Raw genomic sequence first — 20,115 nt, 5'->3', positions numbered from 1 at the left:
GAAATTATTTCCTGTACTTAGCATGAAATGCGGCCAAAGATTAATGTTTTAATATTGTAAAATATTTAAATTGTGACAGTTTATTCACAGATCGGAAAGTGATATGGAAAATGTAACGAAGAAATATATTATGCTTATAAATATGCTTAAAAAGATTAACTACGTCTCTAAAAATTTGTCCGTTACAAAAATTACCAACAATATAATTAACGTTATTTTACTATCGGTATAATGTGAGAATATATTTCTAAAAAACAAGTAAAAAACATAAATCACAAATTTATTTTTTCCAAACATTAATTTTGCGTGATCGCTGACTTTCAGTACCAACATAGAAAGCGAAAGAATATTCCAGGTCATAATCTTTTGGAACTGAGGGAAATATAGCATTTCTCCACAACAAACCTTTGTTGACCCAAAAAGACTATTAGCATGATTTGATTGCAGAAGCGCCTCATATTGATTATCATCCGATGGGGGTCGGGCGCCATTAAACTCTACTACCATTTTATGAACAGTATAAAAAGTAACAGTATTTTGACATGCCACACTTTTGAGTAAACTTGTCTGGGATCTGTCTCATTTGTAACTACTTTTTTTAATTTTAATTATATACATATTTTTTCTTTAACTTTTTCCTAATCTTCTCACTACGGTAATGAAAAAAAAGTAGAGATCTACAAATTGCATATTTTTTCATATATTTGTATAGTTTGGATGTGTGCTTTTATTTGAATAACAAATCTCAAATCGATTAGTCTTTAAAAACATGAAGTAGGATAAATATGTATACTTCTATACATCTAATTCAATAAATAAGCCAATGGCCACGGCGAACGTGGGCCTGACATCAAACCGATATTTTAATCATATTGGAATTATAGCAGTTAGCTGTCTTTCGCGCGCCCGTCTCGCTCGAACTAATAAATACATGTACGGACAAGTCAGAGCGAAATAATCGCGCGAATGACAACTACCTGATATGATTTCAAAGTGGAAAAATTACTGTCTTGGTTGAGACTTGAACTCACTGCCTCTGGATCGATATTCCAGCGCTCTGCCATCTGAGCCACCAAGACCTCATCCATAGCCAGCAAATCTTTCCACCATATTATGGGTCTAGGGGACCTTAGCGACATCTACCGTAAGAGCGTTACACTTCTTAAACGGCTACTGAAGGTCCAAGTCATATTGGAAATTCACCAGTTACGATGTGCTACCCATACTAATTTAATTTTTTACAAGCAGAAACGTCTGCGACCGATGCTATTAAGCTTATAATACATTTAAAAGTGGAAAAATTACTGTCTTGGGTGAGACTTGAACTCACGTCCTCTGGATCGATATTCCAGCGCTCCAGCGGAAGATTTGCTGGCTATGGATGAGGTCTTGGTGGCTCAGTTGGCAGAGCGCTGGAATATCGATCCAGAGGCCGTGAGTTCAAGTCAGTAATTATTCCACTTTTAAATGTATTCTAAGCTTAATAGCATCGGTCGCAGACGTTTCTGCTTGTAAAAAATTAAATTACCTGATATGATTTTAATATAGGATTAAAATATCGGTTTGATGTCAGGTGCACACGAATTGGCCTGATAGTGTAGTCAATATACTGGATATAGTACTTGTGTTATGTAAGTTTTCCCTGAATTTTGAAAAGGGTTGCGTTTAGTGCTCTTTATCTATTAATTAGAGTAATGGCTTGGCCTAAGCACCGATGAAGAGATATCTTTTAGGATTGTGTTGCGCACAACATTGTGTGCCCTAAACTTTAATGCTGGGAAGTTGTAAACTACAGAACTACAGGTAAAACGGAGTTAGGGTAGATAACAAAAAGGACAGTTATATATTTTGGACAGTTACATTTACGAATATGTGGCACGTAGGGTTTGCACGACGGATCCGAAATTTATGGGAAGATCCGCGGATCCGGATCCAGATCCGGATAATTTCATACATTCCGGATCCGGATTGCAAACCCTAGTGGCACGGCGTACGAACATGTAGCAATGAAAATGAATGTTGTTATAATACTGATTTAAATTTTACCACAGAATTATAATTATCATTGTTACCGAGTTATTTTAACAAAGAAAGTTAACTGAAACTTTAGAAGCTCGTTTAGTTTATTATGTTCACGAGTCAGTGAATGAAATTATTATTATAGCTTTGTTATGCAATCATAAAGTTTCGTATTATTATACCCGACTATGACTACTAACAAGTAAATTCAATTAGCAAATATAATATTTTTCATTGATGTTTAATTACGGCTCCAGTTTAATTGCGATTAAGGCTTCTGTGGAAAACATTTGAAATACGCAAATGAAGTAGTTGAAAAGTATAATACCTACTTGTAATTTAAATAATTAAATTGTCTGAGAATTCTAAACAATCACGGAGATAAAAGAAATGGCGGAAAGGGAGCATGAAATCGGTTTTTGTTTGCTAAATATAACAATCGTTATGTAATTTATTGTTCACGTTCAATATGAATCCGTGCAAATTGCTATTGTTATTCATTTGAATAATTTGTGGGTACGAGAAAGTACAAGTCTCATACACCCTTTGTCCTTTATCCAAAGTTACACTTCGTTTCAATGTGCTGTCGTTAAGAGGATATGGAAGACCGCTTCTTCATACAAACGTGAAGCAGTTATTTAGGTAATGATTTAATAGAAAACAAGGCGTGACAAAACATTATATAAGAAACTTTATCCATATACTCGTAATCTATATTAAACTTTCGTGAGACATATTTAGTCGCTATTGGCGACATGTTGTGGCGAAACATGTCGCCAATAGCGACTAAAAATTCAAGTGAGTGAGACCGTTGTCATCTAAACAGTTTACCCATATAAATTGGCTTACTGACCGTAGCCAAATTCTTAAGGCGAAAATCCCTCAGAGTAATTTCAGTCAAGTGATTTTGTAAATGCGTTAATTTTAAGATACTACGTATTTCGGCTCTGAACTCGCCTCGTTCGATCCCACGTCCCACGTGTCACACCCAAGCATATTAAAATAAGGCGCTCTCACTCTAAAGCTCAAGAAGCTCGTTTTCTTGGTTTGGATCTACAACGTGGATTTTGACGTTCACATTTACCTATAGTCATTATTTAATGCGTGAATAATGGTGGCATATTAGACTTTTGCATTACTCCTTAAGGCGTCCCACCTTTTTTAAGCCATTATTATGACTTGCTATTGTGATGAGTCGAATAGACCTCCAGATTAGTTACGGAGACATGCACTAACCTGATTGGGTCCAGTCAGGTTCAGCCCACAGGAGTTGCAGCGGAGACATTCCTCGTGGTAATGGTTGTTGTCGTACAACGGGGATGGTTCTGTAAAATGTTACTTGTATCAATAAAGTAGGTGTACCTATTGTATAACAGGCAATATTATGCACCACTGTAAAATGTAGCTTATATACGTATATCTATACACACTAGCCCGGTCAGTTAATTTATAGTATTTTTAAACCGAATGGATACGGTGAAAGATGTTATCTTCATAAAATCTATAACCTTAAAACAAAAAATCTCGCAAAATAGTACTGAAATTACTTCTGATACCGACAGTACCCATGCTGTTTGAAAAACACTATAAGTAAATAATTAATTTAAACTAGTATAATTTATATAAGCCACTATAGAAACAGAATTATGGAACGTAAATTACAAAATATTGCTCCAAAAATATGTGAGGAGCGAAATTATAAGTTTCTGTATAGTTTAGTTACATTAAGTATACACATTATTATAGACTGAAGAATTAAACTGAAAAAAATCTAATAGTGATGACCATAGAAAGCATTACCTATTTCGTTTACATTTCCCTTAGGTATTTCGAGAAGCAATTTAAATGATATGCAATCCAACAGGTAATAAAATGGCAACTGCCACAATAAAAGTCAATAAACGGAAAGCTATCTGCATTGCCTCAATAAATATTGTCATTTAGTATGACGGTCACGTAAAATCAACTATGTGCGATATTGAGCACAGCAAACAAAATTTGGTGTCGTTTCGTGAACATTTATTACCATAAAAGAGATAAATATGACTGGAATATAAAGAAGTGTCGGAATAATGCCGGTTATACTCAATGTGTTTTATTAGGGTTCCGTAGCCGAATGGCAAAAAACGAAACCCTTATGGATTCGTCATGTCTGTCTGTCTGTCTGTCCGTCCGTCTGTCCATCTGTCTGTCCGTCCGTATGTCACAGCCACTTTTTTCCGAAACTATAAGAACTATACTGTTGAACCTTGGTAAATACATAGATGTATTCTGTGAACCGCATTAAGATTTTCACACAAAAATAGAAAAAAAAAACAATAAATTTTGGGGGTTCCCCATACTTAGAACTGAAACTCAAATATTTTTTTTCATCAAACCCATACGTGGGGTATACGTGTGGGGTATCTATGGATAGGTCTTCAAAAATGATATTGAGGTTTCTAATATCATTTTTTTCTAAACTGAATAGTTTGCGCGAGAGACACTTTCAAAGTGGTAAAATGTGTCCCCCCCCCTGTAACTTCTAAAATAAGAGAATGATAAAACTAAAAAAAAATATGATGTACATTACCTTGCAAACTTCCACCGAAAACTGGTTTGAACGAGATCTAGTAAGTAGTTTTTTTTTTAATACGTCATAAATCCCCTAAATACGGAACCCTTCATGGGCGAGGCCGACTCGCACTTGGCCGCTTTTTTTCCTCTTAGTCTTGTCTTTCTTAGCGCCACTTGCACCATCCCACTAACCCGGGATTAACTGGTTAAACCTGGAGTTACCATGGGTACCAGTATGATTTGACACTGCTTAACCCCGGGTTAGTGGGATGGTGCAAGTGGCGCTTAGCGAGCTTAGTTGTTTGGTTACGGCTTGAAGACCTAATCGAACTTTACAATTAAATCAATTTGTAACTTTTGAGCCAAAGTGACATTTGAGCTTATCTTAATTTAATCTCACTTTGACAACACTGGCTGCCTTACATCGCATCAATATTATACCCATTCTATCTAAATTAGATCTTATTGAGATCAAATATCAAATTTGAATGCCTTTCTAGGAATATACGGGCCCCGTAGACAACATGCCAATTGCTCACGCTACGTAGCGAACGAAACGCAATTGTCACTGTCACACTAATATGAAAGAGTGATTGAGACTATTGAGAGACAAAAAGCGATTCGATGGCGAAGCGCAAACGAGTGACACCTTGGCTAGGCCGCCGCGCCGGTTCTATTCCAGTTTCCGTGTCGATAAAGAATAATATCAGGTAATAAATAATTTACAGCAGTTTTGATATTACTTGAATATCTACCAAAAAATAATTGCTTTTTGTAGTTTCACGACTAATTTTAGACCTATTTTATTAATGTCATAGCAAATGAAAACCTGCGAAACATTATTAATCATAAAATTCTATTGTATGAATTCAGCAATCGTACATCGTAGTAATTTAATTAAAACACTGAAATTTGATTTTATCTTGGCAGTCGTTTGTCTCTTCAGAATCCAATTATGTTCGTAGTGAAACCCAAATGTGCTGGCAGAAATTAAATTTTCAGCGGCAAGGATTTAGTAAGTGCAATCGAGAACCGTTTAAGATCCTTTACTGATCCTGTAAAGGGTTAAAACCAGATCTTAGCAAATTAACGTTTCACAGACTCAACGCAGCCATTTGTAATAAAACACAATGAATAAATATTGGATTAAAGCAACTGTACAAATATACAATTATAGGTCACTATACATTTTTCTTTTTTCAATGCACACTAAGTAACTACATTAAGAGGAGAGGAGACGATCGATTCTCTACACAAACAAGTCCTCATTTTCCTCCCTGGATGACAATATGGAAAATATTTTTACAGAATCTTATGTATTTTATTCGTTTTTTTAATAACCTCAAACGAGCGTACGTCGATAATTGAATACGATATAATTAATTGCAAAATCGTAGGTACCTATTTTGTTCACCTAGTCTCTGTCTCACGCAGTTTTTCAAATAAAAGGATTCAGTGAATCGTGTTTTTTAATGTAATGATTGTTTAAAAAAATAAAATAAAATAAATAAATCGTTTATTCAGATGAAATAAACCCTAACATACATATTTTTTTCTTCTGCCAAACTGCAGGACAGTTTGTTGGCAGAGGGAACTCCCTTAAAACATAGATGGATAAACTTAGCTAATTGCCTAATTAATTGTTAACAGTACATCTTATTGCTTATGGTGGTAACTTTAATTTAATTTTGTCTAATAGAAACATTTTCATTTTAAATTTAAACATCCTAAATGATTTACATTCCCTTATATCATACGGTATTTCGTTATACAATTTTGGGATCAAGTACTTCCTACATGTTTTTCCATAATAATAGGTAAAGGTATTTGTTTCTTACTGAATGTCCCGCACGAGGTCACCTTAATATATTTTGGGGTTCCACCAACGATCATGATTGTTATTTAGAATGGCATAGTTGGCTTGGGCGGATACAAAATACCAGCAAACATATATTTTGGAACAATAACTATTTATTACGTTAAAGTTTATTGAGTTGACGTTCCGTACAGAAACGTAATCTCTCTGTAAGTGTAATGCCGTTAAGTTTAAAGCAATTTACTATGTAAAGGAGTCACATTTTTCGTTTGCAAATAAATTCTGGAGGCGTATTCTGATTGTAATAACTACAGATCTACAATGCCGCTTACGTTTAAAGATATTAAAGAATGGAAGTGTGCAAAAGGGAAGCCATCACGTATATGAACATTTCATGAGTGCAAAAGAGGCAGACTACAAATGAAACATGTAACGACTTTTGAGCCTCATAGCGACCGCTAACGGCCGCTTGAATGTACCAAAACGTAAGGTCTAGCGGATTGCAAAAATACGAATTGCTGTATTCAGGAGATAATTTAAGAATTATTTCTGAATGAATTACTTCCAATGGCACTTGACATCATTTCGATTTTGGTAGGTAGCACTTTGGATAGGTATTTAACAAGTAATCTTTTACGTTGGAGATCTGTGGTAATAACAGGTCAGATAAGAATTTGATCTGGATTTGTTATGGACATGATCTGTCATTGTCAAAAGTGACGTTTTTAACCTGTTACTACAGTCAGAATATGCCTCGGACTCAGCTGAAAGGGAAAGTTGGCTCGTCGCCAAGTCGTCGAATTTGCCTCGGGGCCCGATTCGGATTTTGAAATAGACACCTAAAAGATATTTTTTAGACATCACCAAGATACGATAACGATATTTTTAGGATATAACCTGTCAAATTTGACATTTCCGCGATTCTGGAGATACTCTTGAACGATTTCAACAAGATATGACTTGGAGATCCAATTCACATCTAATAGATATCTAACTCTATCTAACGTAAAAGTGACACTGGTTGCCCGAATTGAGCTGCAAAAGAGAACTAGTTGAAATCTAAACTATAACGTATCTAGAATGGATCTAGTACGTGTCGTTTCTTGTGAATATCTTGAAGTTCGAATACGGCAGTCGGTCTTGATTCTGAACACTTGTGAAATTTTAAATCCAAGTTATACCTACATCCTTTCGTAACATGTGCCAGGCACTTCAGTATTCGGGCCGAACCGGCCTGCCACCGTGTTCCATTATTGATGAAGGGTGTTTAGCAGATTTAGCGCTCCGGGCCCTTGGATAAAATGTTATTTAACTTATACAAATAACGCCGCAATAAATTGAAATGTTCATTGTATTTCTACAATAATTATTATAAATGGTTGTGACTTTGAGGTTGAAGTTTGAAACTTGAAGAAGTGTTGCTTATGACAATATTGACAAAATTCTGGATGTTTTAGAAATGATAAATATATAATTATTATTATGGCTGTTTTAAAATTGAATCTCATCAAAATAGGTACAATTAATAACGTTAATGAATTAAGTGAATTCGACTAGTTTCTAATTTGCGAGCTGATTCTTAAGCTGCGATATAACATAGTAAAATAAAATAGGTATACCTAACAGTATTGTCTCTATAAATTTACAAAAGTTATTCAATTAAATTCTAGAAAAAAAAAACAATATCATAATTTATTACAATATCAATATTAATTACCTCAAGTTAACTCTTTAATTATAGACTTCTCGCATTAAAATACTTACCTTGATAGGTAACGATAATAACACGGTTTTTATCGAAATAATAAATGTGCGATAGAAATGGACGTATCTAATTAATGTGATCGTAGAAAGGGCCATAAAGAAACAACAAGTCTTATTTTTTATAGTCGAATAGTTATAATCCGCGGTGTAATAATAGCCAAGTACAATTTTATGAAAACAATTACTTGTTTTACCACCACTATGTAGTTACAAATATGTATTTATATTACAGCATTGAATATAGTACTTAGTAGTAGTAAATCACTTTATTGTACAAAAATAGGTTCACATGAAATTCACATAAATTTAGGTACAAAAAAACGTGTTTTGAGCTACGAGCTACTCGGAAGATTGTGGTTCGAATATTGGTAAGATTGGCTCGGGACCCTGACTGGGGACTAAATGAAATATTCTACTTAATAGAATAATAGAATCTACTATTGAAAATGCTCAGTAGTTGACGATAATTATACTTTTCGACGCCAATGATGGATATATCCGCACCGTAGGTCCAACGTCAAAGACGGATTAAACCGTCACAGGCCACAGAGTAACATAGACCTACGTACATATGCATAAAGTTCAATTTCAGTTTTGACACTTCGGTGCCGTGGCGTCCGAGTGACAGTTTTAGTGTTTGACACGGCGTCGAAAAGGTTAATAAACCGAAGTGATTGTAATGATGATGGCACTGATGACTTAAGTTTAGAACTGTTCTTGTTGTCTTAAGTTAACGTGTCGGCGTCTGACTTACATATGTAATTTGAGTTCATGATCCAAATTTACTTCAGCTGAAAAACAGATGTATCATAAAAGTAATATCGAAATTCACGTGCTTATTATATAAATTCCCATTATGTATTTGCTATCCCCCTCTATCTAGTACAGACTCTAGTGGTTTACGGCGGCCTTATTTCCGAGGCTACTAATAAAGTATGTATGCTTATTGACACGGGTTAGTAGTCGTAAACTGTATTACAATAAAATACACATTGGGCAGCTTACGTGCGGAGGCGGTGATAAATAACTTTCCCACTTAACAAAACACACAAGAAACGTTATAATATTTAAAACTTTCGCGTTTTGAACACATACTCGTATTAACTCACATTTATAGACGGGTCTAACGCGAAATTTATTCACATACCTTTATTTACCGACGTTTCGACACAGGTTTCACTGGTCATGGTCGCGGCTAACTGTGTCGAAACGTCGGTAAATAAAGTTATGTGAATAACACCCGCGTTAGACCCATCTATAAATGTGAGCTAATACAAGAAAGGTTTATTAAAATTTGGAAAAAAAACTTGAAAATAACCTTTCCCATATTTACCCTGCTGAAAGTTTTGGGCAAGAAAACGTAACAAAAAAAAACGTGAATGCTCAAGAATTTTATATTCGTTTCATTTTTAATGCAAAATAATTACCAATTGTTATTATTTTTTTATAAAAAACGATATAATAAATGCACATTTTATTTAAAAAAAAATGTAATAGGTTGTAGTTTATTAAGTTTTGTACGTATTTAGACAAAGAAGTAAATAAAAATATATCAATTATGTACGAGTAATTAATTTTGTTACAAATAGCTCTTGCGTAAATTATCTCTATAAGACATTTAGATAGATAGATTAAGAACTGAGTTTTCAACAAATTTAACTGCCTATTGACAAACTGTACCTATATGATACATCGTTCAGCGATAATTATGAAACCATACACGTTCTGATGAAAACAAAAAGTTTTTAAGTGTATGTTTACTTATTATTTTATCTATGCTTTTTATGAGGTTATCTACATATGTCGCTACCAGTAAGTACATATTAGTTATTTCAAGCACTTACCATGTTATCTTCTCCTTGTGTTGATGTAAACACGCTTTAGTTTTTACAAAATCTCTTTAAATCTACTACCTTATCCTACCCTAAACAGTTACTATTTTCACGACACCTAAACTACGATAAACATTTAGATTTTGGTGTTTTATTTTCAGCAATAGCAGATCACTTAATCTTCGTTATTAGTGCCTTCAAGGCGTTTTAGTTCACTTGTCAAATGTCACTCGATTACTAGTCAAATACAAGGCCAAAAACACGTCACGGCCACTTTATAGTGATTACTGAAGTCATAACAAAATACAATTTTACATACAAATAAAATTTCACAAAATACTATTATATAAACGCACGGATTTCTGTAACGGAACTGTGAGATTCGTTGTGGCCGATGGGATAGGTTAATGTTTTTATTTCGTTATCGTTTTAAAGCTGCTGTCAGTGTATTAAGTGAGGTTATTCGTTGTGTACGGCGCGTCGGGCGGGCTCTAGTAACCATGGCTGGCAACAGATGACAGGGCGCGGGCGGGCGGCGGGCCTGCGCCGGGCGATCACGCTCATCTCATCCCGCTGTTTGACCAGGCGTCCACGAGAGCCTTCAACCGCGTCAGCTGCCACTCGCCGGTGGCGCCACTGTGCCCGTCTAACACTACTCTCTCGCACCTGAACCTCTTTTGTCGGTAAAGCAGTATTTAGAAAGGGACGGAATACATGCGAGTAAATCGATTGGCTGATGAAAAGGGGCGGGGGCAGAGCACGTGGCTTCTAGTAACGCGCTCTATACTGTCAGAGTTTATTGTTGTTGCGTTCAGTGAGTCATTCGCGCTTTTATATGAAATGTATAACCCAATCAAGTTTGAATGTGGTTATATTGCCAATAACTTACGAAATAAGCTTTAGTATGTTTCTCTTTTAGTGGGAAATTGCTACTTACACTGTTCAATTTTTCATTTTTGAAAGCAAAAAGTTTAATAAGACAGAATAATTGTCCATTTTTATTTGTTTCACAGTGTTTATGTTTTTATTTTATTTGTGAATATCTTAGATGTTATTTCTACTCAGAATCACGAGCTCTTTCTATCCTAATAGGAGAAAAAAAGTGTCACAAGGTTCTTTTTCCATTCCGTTACCATTTTTCATAGACTTTGTATGGCGGTCACGGAATGGAAAGATCGAAAAATGTATGGAAATTTTGGGACACTTTTTTTCTCCTTTTAGGATCAAAAGAGCTCATGATTCTGAGTAGAAATAACATAAAAAATCCCAATTTTGAAAAAAAAAAAGTGTAGGGGGCAACTTTAATTAAAATGGCCCTTATACCTACAAAGTAAGCCTTGAGTTTCCTATGACCATTTTGGGATACTTTCATGTAAAAAAATAAGAAAAATAATAATACTAAAACTAAATTTACCATTTAAATCATGAAATGTATGAGATTGATACCTATATATCATACATTGTGTACCTTAACTACTCAGAACCATAGTGGTTCTGTTGGCTGTCGACCTCGCGAGCATTACTTGAAACTGAATAAATATATGGTACCGCCATTTTGAGGAATTCCTAATCAACTCGAACCGCACAAAATTTCACGAGAATCGGTTGGTAATTGCGAGCTGCAGAGAACATCCGGACCAAATCCGGACATACGAAAGCATTTTTGCTCAAGCTGAAATGAAGATGCTAACGCCCGCCCCGAAAATCAAATTCTGCGTAGATAAGTACAACTGTACTTTTTGTTATTATTGAGCCACATATTGTACTTAATTATTATATTGTTGTCAACTTATCAATAGCTAGGACGGTTTTAAGGAAAAAGAGTTTCGTTGAATGTCAATTATAAAGTTACATCGCGTGACAATATATGGAATCAAGTTATTAAGTCATTAAAAGTGATTGACAATTAAGTCAAGTACTTATTGTTGAGGGCTGTTTCGTGTTTTTGTAAACTACTAGATATTAAACTTAAGATTCAGTGCATAATTGATAACAATGACCTACCTACCTACGTTAAATATTTAAAAAACTTTATTTTGAACTCACCTGTCTGTGTGCTTGAATCGAAGAATGTGCTCGTGGTCTCGACGGTCATGGTGCCTATGGTGCCGTCGAGGATTTGCGTGGAGGAGTCCCTTCGGCCGCGCGCGCGCATGCACGCGTCGTCACTCTGTGAACTCTGTCGCCGGAAGTTCCGGCACCTGATCATTTCCTCCGTAGTAGACTGTCTTCGGAATCCTCGCGCTATCAATATTTCCTCAGTAGTAGATTGGCGACGGATCATAGTTCGCTCTGGAGGTGGACGCGCGCCCGGGCTAGGGTCTCGACTCGAACAAGAACTCGACTCGGGACTCCGAGCGCGGCCGCCTCTAGCGCACGAAGCCTGCCTTCGCAACCGGCTGCGTCTTCTCGCTGCCGATGGACTTAGCTCCACATTACCAGCTCGATCCGGACTTAACTGAGATCTTTCTCTTCGTGGTCGTACCGCTGAATCGGGGCTTAGGGAATCTCTCCTTACACGGTTTTCGTCATCGGGACCTAATGAAGGTCCTGAATCCCGACGGCGCGTTCCAGGTGGTCCATTTGGGTCATCAAATGCAGTTGCCTGCCGCTGTAGCCTACCAAGTCTCCGTTCTGGACTTGCAGCAGCTCGAGAGTCCCTCCTAGCTCGACCACACTGCGTTGTAGAATCTCGTCGGCCACCAAGACTAGGCGGAGTTCTACCGCTTGGAGATACTGCAGTAGCTTGAGTGGTTTGGCAAGTTTGACCCGCCTGAGCTGCGTTACTGGGTATCGTAGGAGAAGTTGGTGATGGTGTAACGGCAGATGTAATTATGGTTGGCATTGTCATTGGCTGACATTCCCCATCGGAACGGCTCGGCTCATGTACAGTTACCACTGTCACGGAAGGCATAAGCGTTGATGGACCAGGATCTGATGAAGCATCGACAAATGACGGAGGTGCAGGTGTTGGGGGTGATAACCGTCTCTTTCTATGTGTCGCGACTATCCGAGGAGGAGGAGCTGCGACGGAATCTCTCCGGTGGCGGTGTCCGTCGACTGAGTCGCGACGTTCTTTGTCGTCACCTGACCCGCGTCTCTTGACGCGCCTTTCCCGGCTTGGCGTAATGGTGGTTGAATCTCTACGATCCCAAGCGTTGGGAAAGTCTGTATGGAAATCTTGGGGTGCGGCTTTCGAGTCACGGCGTTTGGATGCCATGGATTTGATGCCTGAGTCGGCGGAAGAGTCGCGTCGGCGGCGGGGCGGAGGTTCGTGGCGTGCCCAAGGCAAGGAGCGGGCGAGGTCTGCCAAGGTTTCCCGCCGAGACAGGGGGGCCCTTTGACGGCGGGGGGCGCTGCTGCCACCACCACCCCACTCCCGCAAAATATCTGTTAGCTGCGCTAGTGACGATCGTCGTCGGCGAGGACCAGCTAAACAGAAAAATATAATTATTGTGCTTACTAAAATTAATCAGCTTTAAGAGAAGGGATTTTTTTAAATCTTTATCTTTATTACTTTTTTTGAAAATGCAAACCAATTTTGATTTTTTCTCATGACATTTCTGTGTTATGTCGCCGATAATGACAGCATGCAATATTAGTTGATAGGTACTCGCATATAGGCAAAAGCGCTGGTGGCCTAGCGGTAAGAGCGTGCGACTTGCAATCCGGAGGTCGCGGGTTCAAACCCCGGCTCGTACCAATGAGTTTTTCGGAACTTATGTACGAAATATCATTTGATATTTACCAGTAGCTTTTCGGTGAAGGAAAACAACGTGAGGAAACCGCGCTAATCCCAATAAGGGCCTAGTTTACCCTCTGGGTTGGAAGGTCAGATGGCAGTCGCTTTCGTGAAAACTAGTGCACACGCCAATTCCTGGGATTAGTTGCCAAGCGGACCCCAGGCTCCCATGAGCCGTGGCAAAATGCCAGGACAACGCGAGGAAGATGATGACTCGCATATAGGCAAAAGGTTTCTACTTACTTTGTGTCTGGTTGGAAACGTCGGGCTCGGGCGGCGACAGGCACGACACCTGCGCCGCCGAGTCGCGCCGGCTGCCCAGCCGCTGCCGGAGCGTGTTCTCCTCGAGCGTGGACCGCGTCAGCTCGTCCCAGCCGTTCCCTCCCGCCCACACCAGCCCCACTTGGTGCGACAGTATCGGCAGATTGCAAACGAAGCATATTGCCGTCATTGTCCTGTAAAAATAAAAAAAAGTTACGATCCGTTTTTGTTTTGTTACATCTTATTCGGTACTGTACTAACGCTTTGTTATTGCGGAAATGCGTATCAGGATACATGTCGGTATCTGCTCGGAGTTCGGTTTACAATATGAATAAGCGCGAAGCCACATTATATCGCGCCCTTGTGTTCGCATCGCTGAGCTGATAGATAACTGAATGGCTGTACGATATTAGATAAGTACTCGTAATAAACACACCCCGTGGTTAACAATATTCGTGGTATTCACTTAGGTACATACCTATTGTATTTGTAACTATGAATTTAATATAAAAGTAGGAACTCTTCCATACTAATTTGTTAGCAACTGTAGCTAATTTATTAATTAAAATTGATATTGAATATAACATACAGGTACATTACAATGTACAATCCTGTCTAACAAATTTGAATATTAATACTGAAATCAGAGTTCTATTAACAATAATTTTAATAAAACATGTTGATTGAGGTAGTTACACAAATTCAGCAGAGGAGAGAGAGGAGTGCTTAGGCTATATTCAGAATCGAAAATTCAACATCAAATGAACACAAATTCAATCGTCCCACTAGTGTCGCATTTGCACGCACGTGGTTCAGCTTTAGAATGATCCCACGCTCACTGGGCACGTTCGTTCTCGATATCATTTTGACATGTTAAATGTAGATTGAAGAATAAGGCCCCGGTTAATAAGCGGTTATTGAATACCGCCGCCGAGGCGTGATGTTAGATATGCCTATCAACCGGCTATTCGGATGAACGAATACCATCACCGGCGGCACTCTATGTTATTTTGATGTACACTTGCTCGAGCGTCAATAATCCGTCCCGTTTCAATCACATGTTTGTTCGCAATGGACATATTATTATAATTAGGCGTGTGTTGACAAAGCGATTGTTTTTGTGTAGGTACCTAAGTACATCTAAATAAATATTTAACGATTTATATACAAGTTAATTTGACTACGAATCTAATCTAATAAGTGCAAGCTAGTTTAGCTACTGAACGCTACTTGCTATTTGTGTGTATGTAGTGCCATAATTATGTGTGTTTAATATTAGTAGATCAGTTATTTAAAAAAAAAAGTATGTGTCAGATGATTTTATGGAATCCTAATTACCTACCAAAGAACTAACATCTATTAAATTAATAGTTAACTAGTATCTAATGTTACTCCAATGATATCTAAATGTTACATTCTTCGATGTAGTAGGTACCTATGTCAAATAAGGTTATACATATGGATGTAAAATAAATAAAAACTTAATCAGTAAAATATTAAACATTTTTTTTTTCCAATTTTTTCAATAATCAATAAATTTTTAATATTCTCGTTTTTTGATGACTTTTAACATGATAATATTAACACCTATATAAAATCACTTCAAATAACGTACAACTCATTTTCGTTACTTTTTAGTTTATTAGAGAATTTTAAAACATAAAATAAGCGTACCTAATACCTATGTATGTACCTTGTTATTATTATACTGATATTACGCACAACGCACAAGGCAAATTCGTGGTAACTTTGATTCAATTCTCTACGAAGGGAGCTTTATATAATAATCTTGTTTCAATCATCTAATTATGTCGATAGTTCGGAACAATTATGATTCCATAAAGTTCGATGACTAATTTGCATTTAAAACTTTCCAAACAGCCTAGAAATACGTCTATAATGAGATTATAAAGTCATAAATAACTACGACGTAATGTTCAGAGTTCGTTAATAACTGACTAACGGCCATATTCGAACTTTAAGATACGTCAAATACTAGAGATTGAAACGATATGGAATGGATATGTCAGTGTCAAACAAGTGTCAAAAGTGACAAACAAACGCGTCACTTTTGATTCAAACAAACGCGTCACTTTTGACACTTGTTTGACACTGACATCCAATCCATATCGTTTCAATCTCTAGTACAGGGTGGCCAACTTAGAGGTATACAACTTTTTTTTGGCACCATTTTATTTTGGCGGTAAATATGACAGTTATTGCATGAAAATTAGTTTGTGTAGATACGGCAAATTTATTATGGAGCGTTTTACGACGGAACAACGTGTTTTAATCATTAAAAACAATAGAAACATTAAAAATAACGTTTCCCAGGCGATTAATTTCGAGAAACGGTGACATTGACTGGCCCCCAAGATCGCCTGATTTAACAGCTCCTGACTTTTTTCTGTGGGGCTATCTAAATTGACGTGTCTATGCTAATAGGCCAACGAACCTTCAGCAATTAAAACAAAATATTCGAAACACTGTCGCTGAGATAACGCCAGAAATGTGTGAAAAAGTGATGAAAAACGCAATGAAAAGGGTTCGCATCTGCCATGCTGCTAGAGGGGGACATTTGTCTGACATTATTTTCCATGTGTAATTGCTGACCCTACATATTATATTTAACAAGGAATACTTAATATTTTTTATGTTTTATAGAATAAAATTTCAAAAATAAAGTGTATACCTCTTATTTGGCCACCCTGTATTTGACGTATCTTAAAGTTCGAATATGTGACTAAGTACAGCTCTTGAACTACAATTATAAGGTCACATAGAAAGCTATTATAACTCTATAGAAACTGCTACAAGCTCTGTAATTAAATAGCGTAGAGCATCTACGGCGTAGCACGTACTACGAGAATTCTACGCGTGCAACGTAAGACTAACAGGCCCATGCGAGTTTTAGTTATTCGATCTATTTCCAATATGATACTGATCAAAAAAGTCACTTTTGATACTGACAAATAAATAATAAGTATCATATTGGAAACAGATATATCCCATTGTTAAATCAAATACGATTTTATTAAGGTTTACTTTGAACTAATTATAATAAGCGTAATGTCAGTTCCGGAAATATATGTAACAGAAATATGTCAGACAGTGAAGTAAATGTTAGTTCTGGAAATATAATTATGTAACAGAAATATGTCAGATAGAGAAGTAAATGGTGAAACTGTGGACGTACTCAAGTGAGTATTTAGGTAATTAATTATAGTCAAAGAATTTAATTTCGGAAGCGCTGGTGGCCTAGCAGTAAGAGCGTGCGACATGCAATCCGGAGGTCGCGGGTTCGAACCCCGGCTCGTACCAATGAGTTTTTCGGAACTTATGTACGAAATATTATTTAATATTTACCAGTCGCTTTTCGGTGAAGGAAAACATCGTGAAGAAACCGGACTAATCCCAATACGGGCCTAGTTTACCCTCTGGATTGGAAGGTCAGATGGCAGTCGCTTTCGTAAAAACTAGTGCCCAATTACTGGGATTAGTTGCCAAGCGGACCCCAGGCTCCAATGAGCCGTGGAAAAATGCCGGGACAACGCGAGGAAGATGATGATGATGAAAGAATTTAATTTCGTACCCATTTTGTATTTTGTCCCAGTGGCAATAGTATGAGGTCCCAAGCGACTTTCATATTCATTTCATACATTAGTGACTTCTATTCCAAAATAGTTGCCAAGTGTCAAGTGCAGTGTATTTCACTCATTACTCAATATACTCAGGGGCGTATCTTGAAATTTGGCGCCCCGGGCCAATACGTTTCGCCGCCCCAGAAGTCAAGGAAGAAAAACAAAATGCAATCCGCTAGGGGCGGTATATGCCGCCCCATGCCGCCCCTGAGGGTTGGCGCCCCAGGCCATGGCCCGGATGGCCCTAGGGTAAATACGCCCCTGAATATACTTAAGGCTGATTTAGACGGCGCGCGAACTCGCATGCGATTTTAGTTACTTGGTTACGCCCACAGACAATCCAACCTCTAGACATAGCATAGTCGCGCTACCCCCTCTGCCACACATACGGTAGCGTTACTCCATCTTCGAGTCAATCCCGTGCCGTGATTGGTCCGTGTCTTTGAACGGACCAATCACGGCACGGGATTCGCTCACCTCGTCCCCCCGCACCCCCGTATTTTTGGCAGCATCGGTTTCATGAAAGAATTGGCCTAAGCTCAGTCTAGAGGTTAGATTGTCAGTGGTTACGCCCAATTCAACCGACCGATCAAAACCCGCAATGTAATGAAACTCGCATGCGAGTTCTCGCATCGTCTAAATGAGCCCTCAGAACCTGGCGATTAGCATTTCAAGGATGATTATCTCTCATTACTTAGGTTAGAACTGTCAAGACTAATAAAAATATAGCAGGGTAAATTCAAAATAACGTTCGAATTTTAAAGACTAAAACTACAGCTACAGCCTTCAGCATTTTTAATGTTTGGAAATGGAAACCTTCTAGAATATTCTCCAAAACACATTGACATATATATCTCAAGACTAGCCTTACGGGCAATAAGAATGGAGCATGAATGGGCCAGTACAGCGGTGTGAAAACGCTGGAGCGCGATTGGTTGATGAGTTCGCATCACGCGTCCGCGGCTTCGCGATTGGTCGCAACTAGTTGCGTTAGACTACACGATTGGCTCCAATTCGTGAGTAGCACCGCTGAAGTAGTACCATTTTTAGTGCACGTAAGGCCAGTCCTGAGATATATGTCAATGCCAAAACATGACTAAAGTTAAATGGTAAAACAATTAAATTAAAACATAAAAAAACATTATTTACATGTTTTGCCTAAAACGTAAACTCAGTGGGATGGTCATTAGTCATGCAAAAGAAAGAACCGCCCACACCGGTACATTAAAAATGTTGACGAATCAATTACACAACACAAATTCCCGTCTTTAATGGTATCCGGAATTAGAATAAACTGGCGGCAATAAAAATAGCTCGTATTAAAAAGCTATTTAAAAAATACAGCAAAATAGCCAGCTTGGTCTAATTCTGATGTCCCTTAAAATATGAGTGATTAGGCTATCCATCAGGTAAAACTAAGTGTAAGGCCTAAGTGCACGCTCAAGTTGGGCGTGCAACGGGGCGGGGCGTGCGGCGTGCATGTTAACCTGTCGAATCCCACGATATGACGTCACCATAAGCGTTCTGGCTCATATATGAGCCGTGGGAGCTGACAGATGACAGATACAAATGCAAACGTATAGGACGGCCTTAGTGCACGCTGCTCAAATCACTTGTTAGCCCGACGCCACGCTGCACGCCCCGCCGAACGCTCCGCTTCGTGCGTCCACTCAGGCCTTACACTAAGGCGAATGACTGGTTTTAACTTTTTTGCTAAAAACGGGGCATCAAGTTGCGTATTTGCTTCGTCAAATCTCGGTTGGGTCCGTCATGAAAGCGTAGCGGGTAGGGTGAGGGTCATGCTATCATGCCGGTAGTTTGGACCTGTAGCTTCGCAGCCGGGGCGAGGGGGACTGAGGCATGTTGCATGGGGCATGGGGGCAGGGGGCTAACTCAGGGGGTATCCCATACATAATATCACATCAAACACTTTGTACATCTGAAACAATAACGAAACATTTAGGTTAGGAGCGGTTTACTTATATTACAGTTTAAAGTTTGAATTTTGTTATAATAAAACCTTGATATGACTCGCAGTGCTTTTCTAACGCACCAATAAACATGAGTCAGATGCACAAGCACAATCAGCGTGAGCGATCGTCAAGGTCTTATAATAACAAGATCAAAATCTTAACAAATGGTAAAATCTGGATACCGCTCTAGGTACATATAATAAAAAGAAATCACATTACAGATATTTAATTAGGAGTCTATTTGAAACTTTATGATTTATATATCACATATAATGATACATATAAATCCTTTTATAATAAGATTGATAATATATGTATTTTTAATTTGTTTTCACTAATTTCTGCCACACGTAGGATAATCGTCTACGTAATGTTTTTGAGATACTTAGGGTAATCATTATCAGTGATAACAAATTAATAACCAGAAACACAAAAACACTCATGTAATATTTTTAAATGTGTTAACAGTGAGCACAGTCAATACGCATACAGATAACACAGGGAATAGGCT

The 20,115-nt window shown here is 37.9% G+C and overlaps 1 protein-coding gene across 1 annotated transcript in view; it reads right to left on the bottom strand.

Annotated features, from left to right (window-relative positions):
• The window catches only part of LOC134653486 (uncharacterized), a 284,313-nt gene that overhangs the window by 94,439 nt on the left and 169,759 nt on the right, over positions 1-20,115 (bottom strand). Inside the window, exons 4-6 of the mRNA XM_063508855.1 lie at positions 13,973-14,184; positions 12,034-13,419; positions 3,256-3,344 (exon numbers count right to left, since the gene is read on the bottom strand). Coding sequence (XP_063364925.1) covers positions 3,256-3,344; positions 12,034-13,419; positions 13,973-14,184 — 1,687 coding nt within the window. The remainder of the gene's footprint in view (positions 1-3,255; positions 3,345-12,033; positions 13,420-13,972; positions 14,185-20,115) is intronic.

Source organism: Cydia amplana, chromosome 13 (genome assembly GCF_948474715.1).
Source record: "Cydia amplana chromosome 13, ilCydAmpl1.1, whole genome shotgun sequence".
Lineage (NCBI taxonomy): Eukaryota > Metazoa > Arthropoda > Insecta > Lepidoptera > Tortricidae > Cydia > Cydia amplana.
Note: the sequence above shows the minus strand (reverse complement) of the source record. Positions and strands in the feature narration are given on the sequence as shown.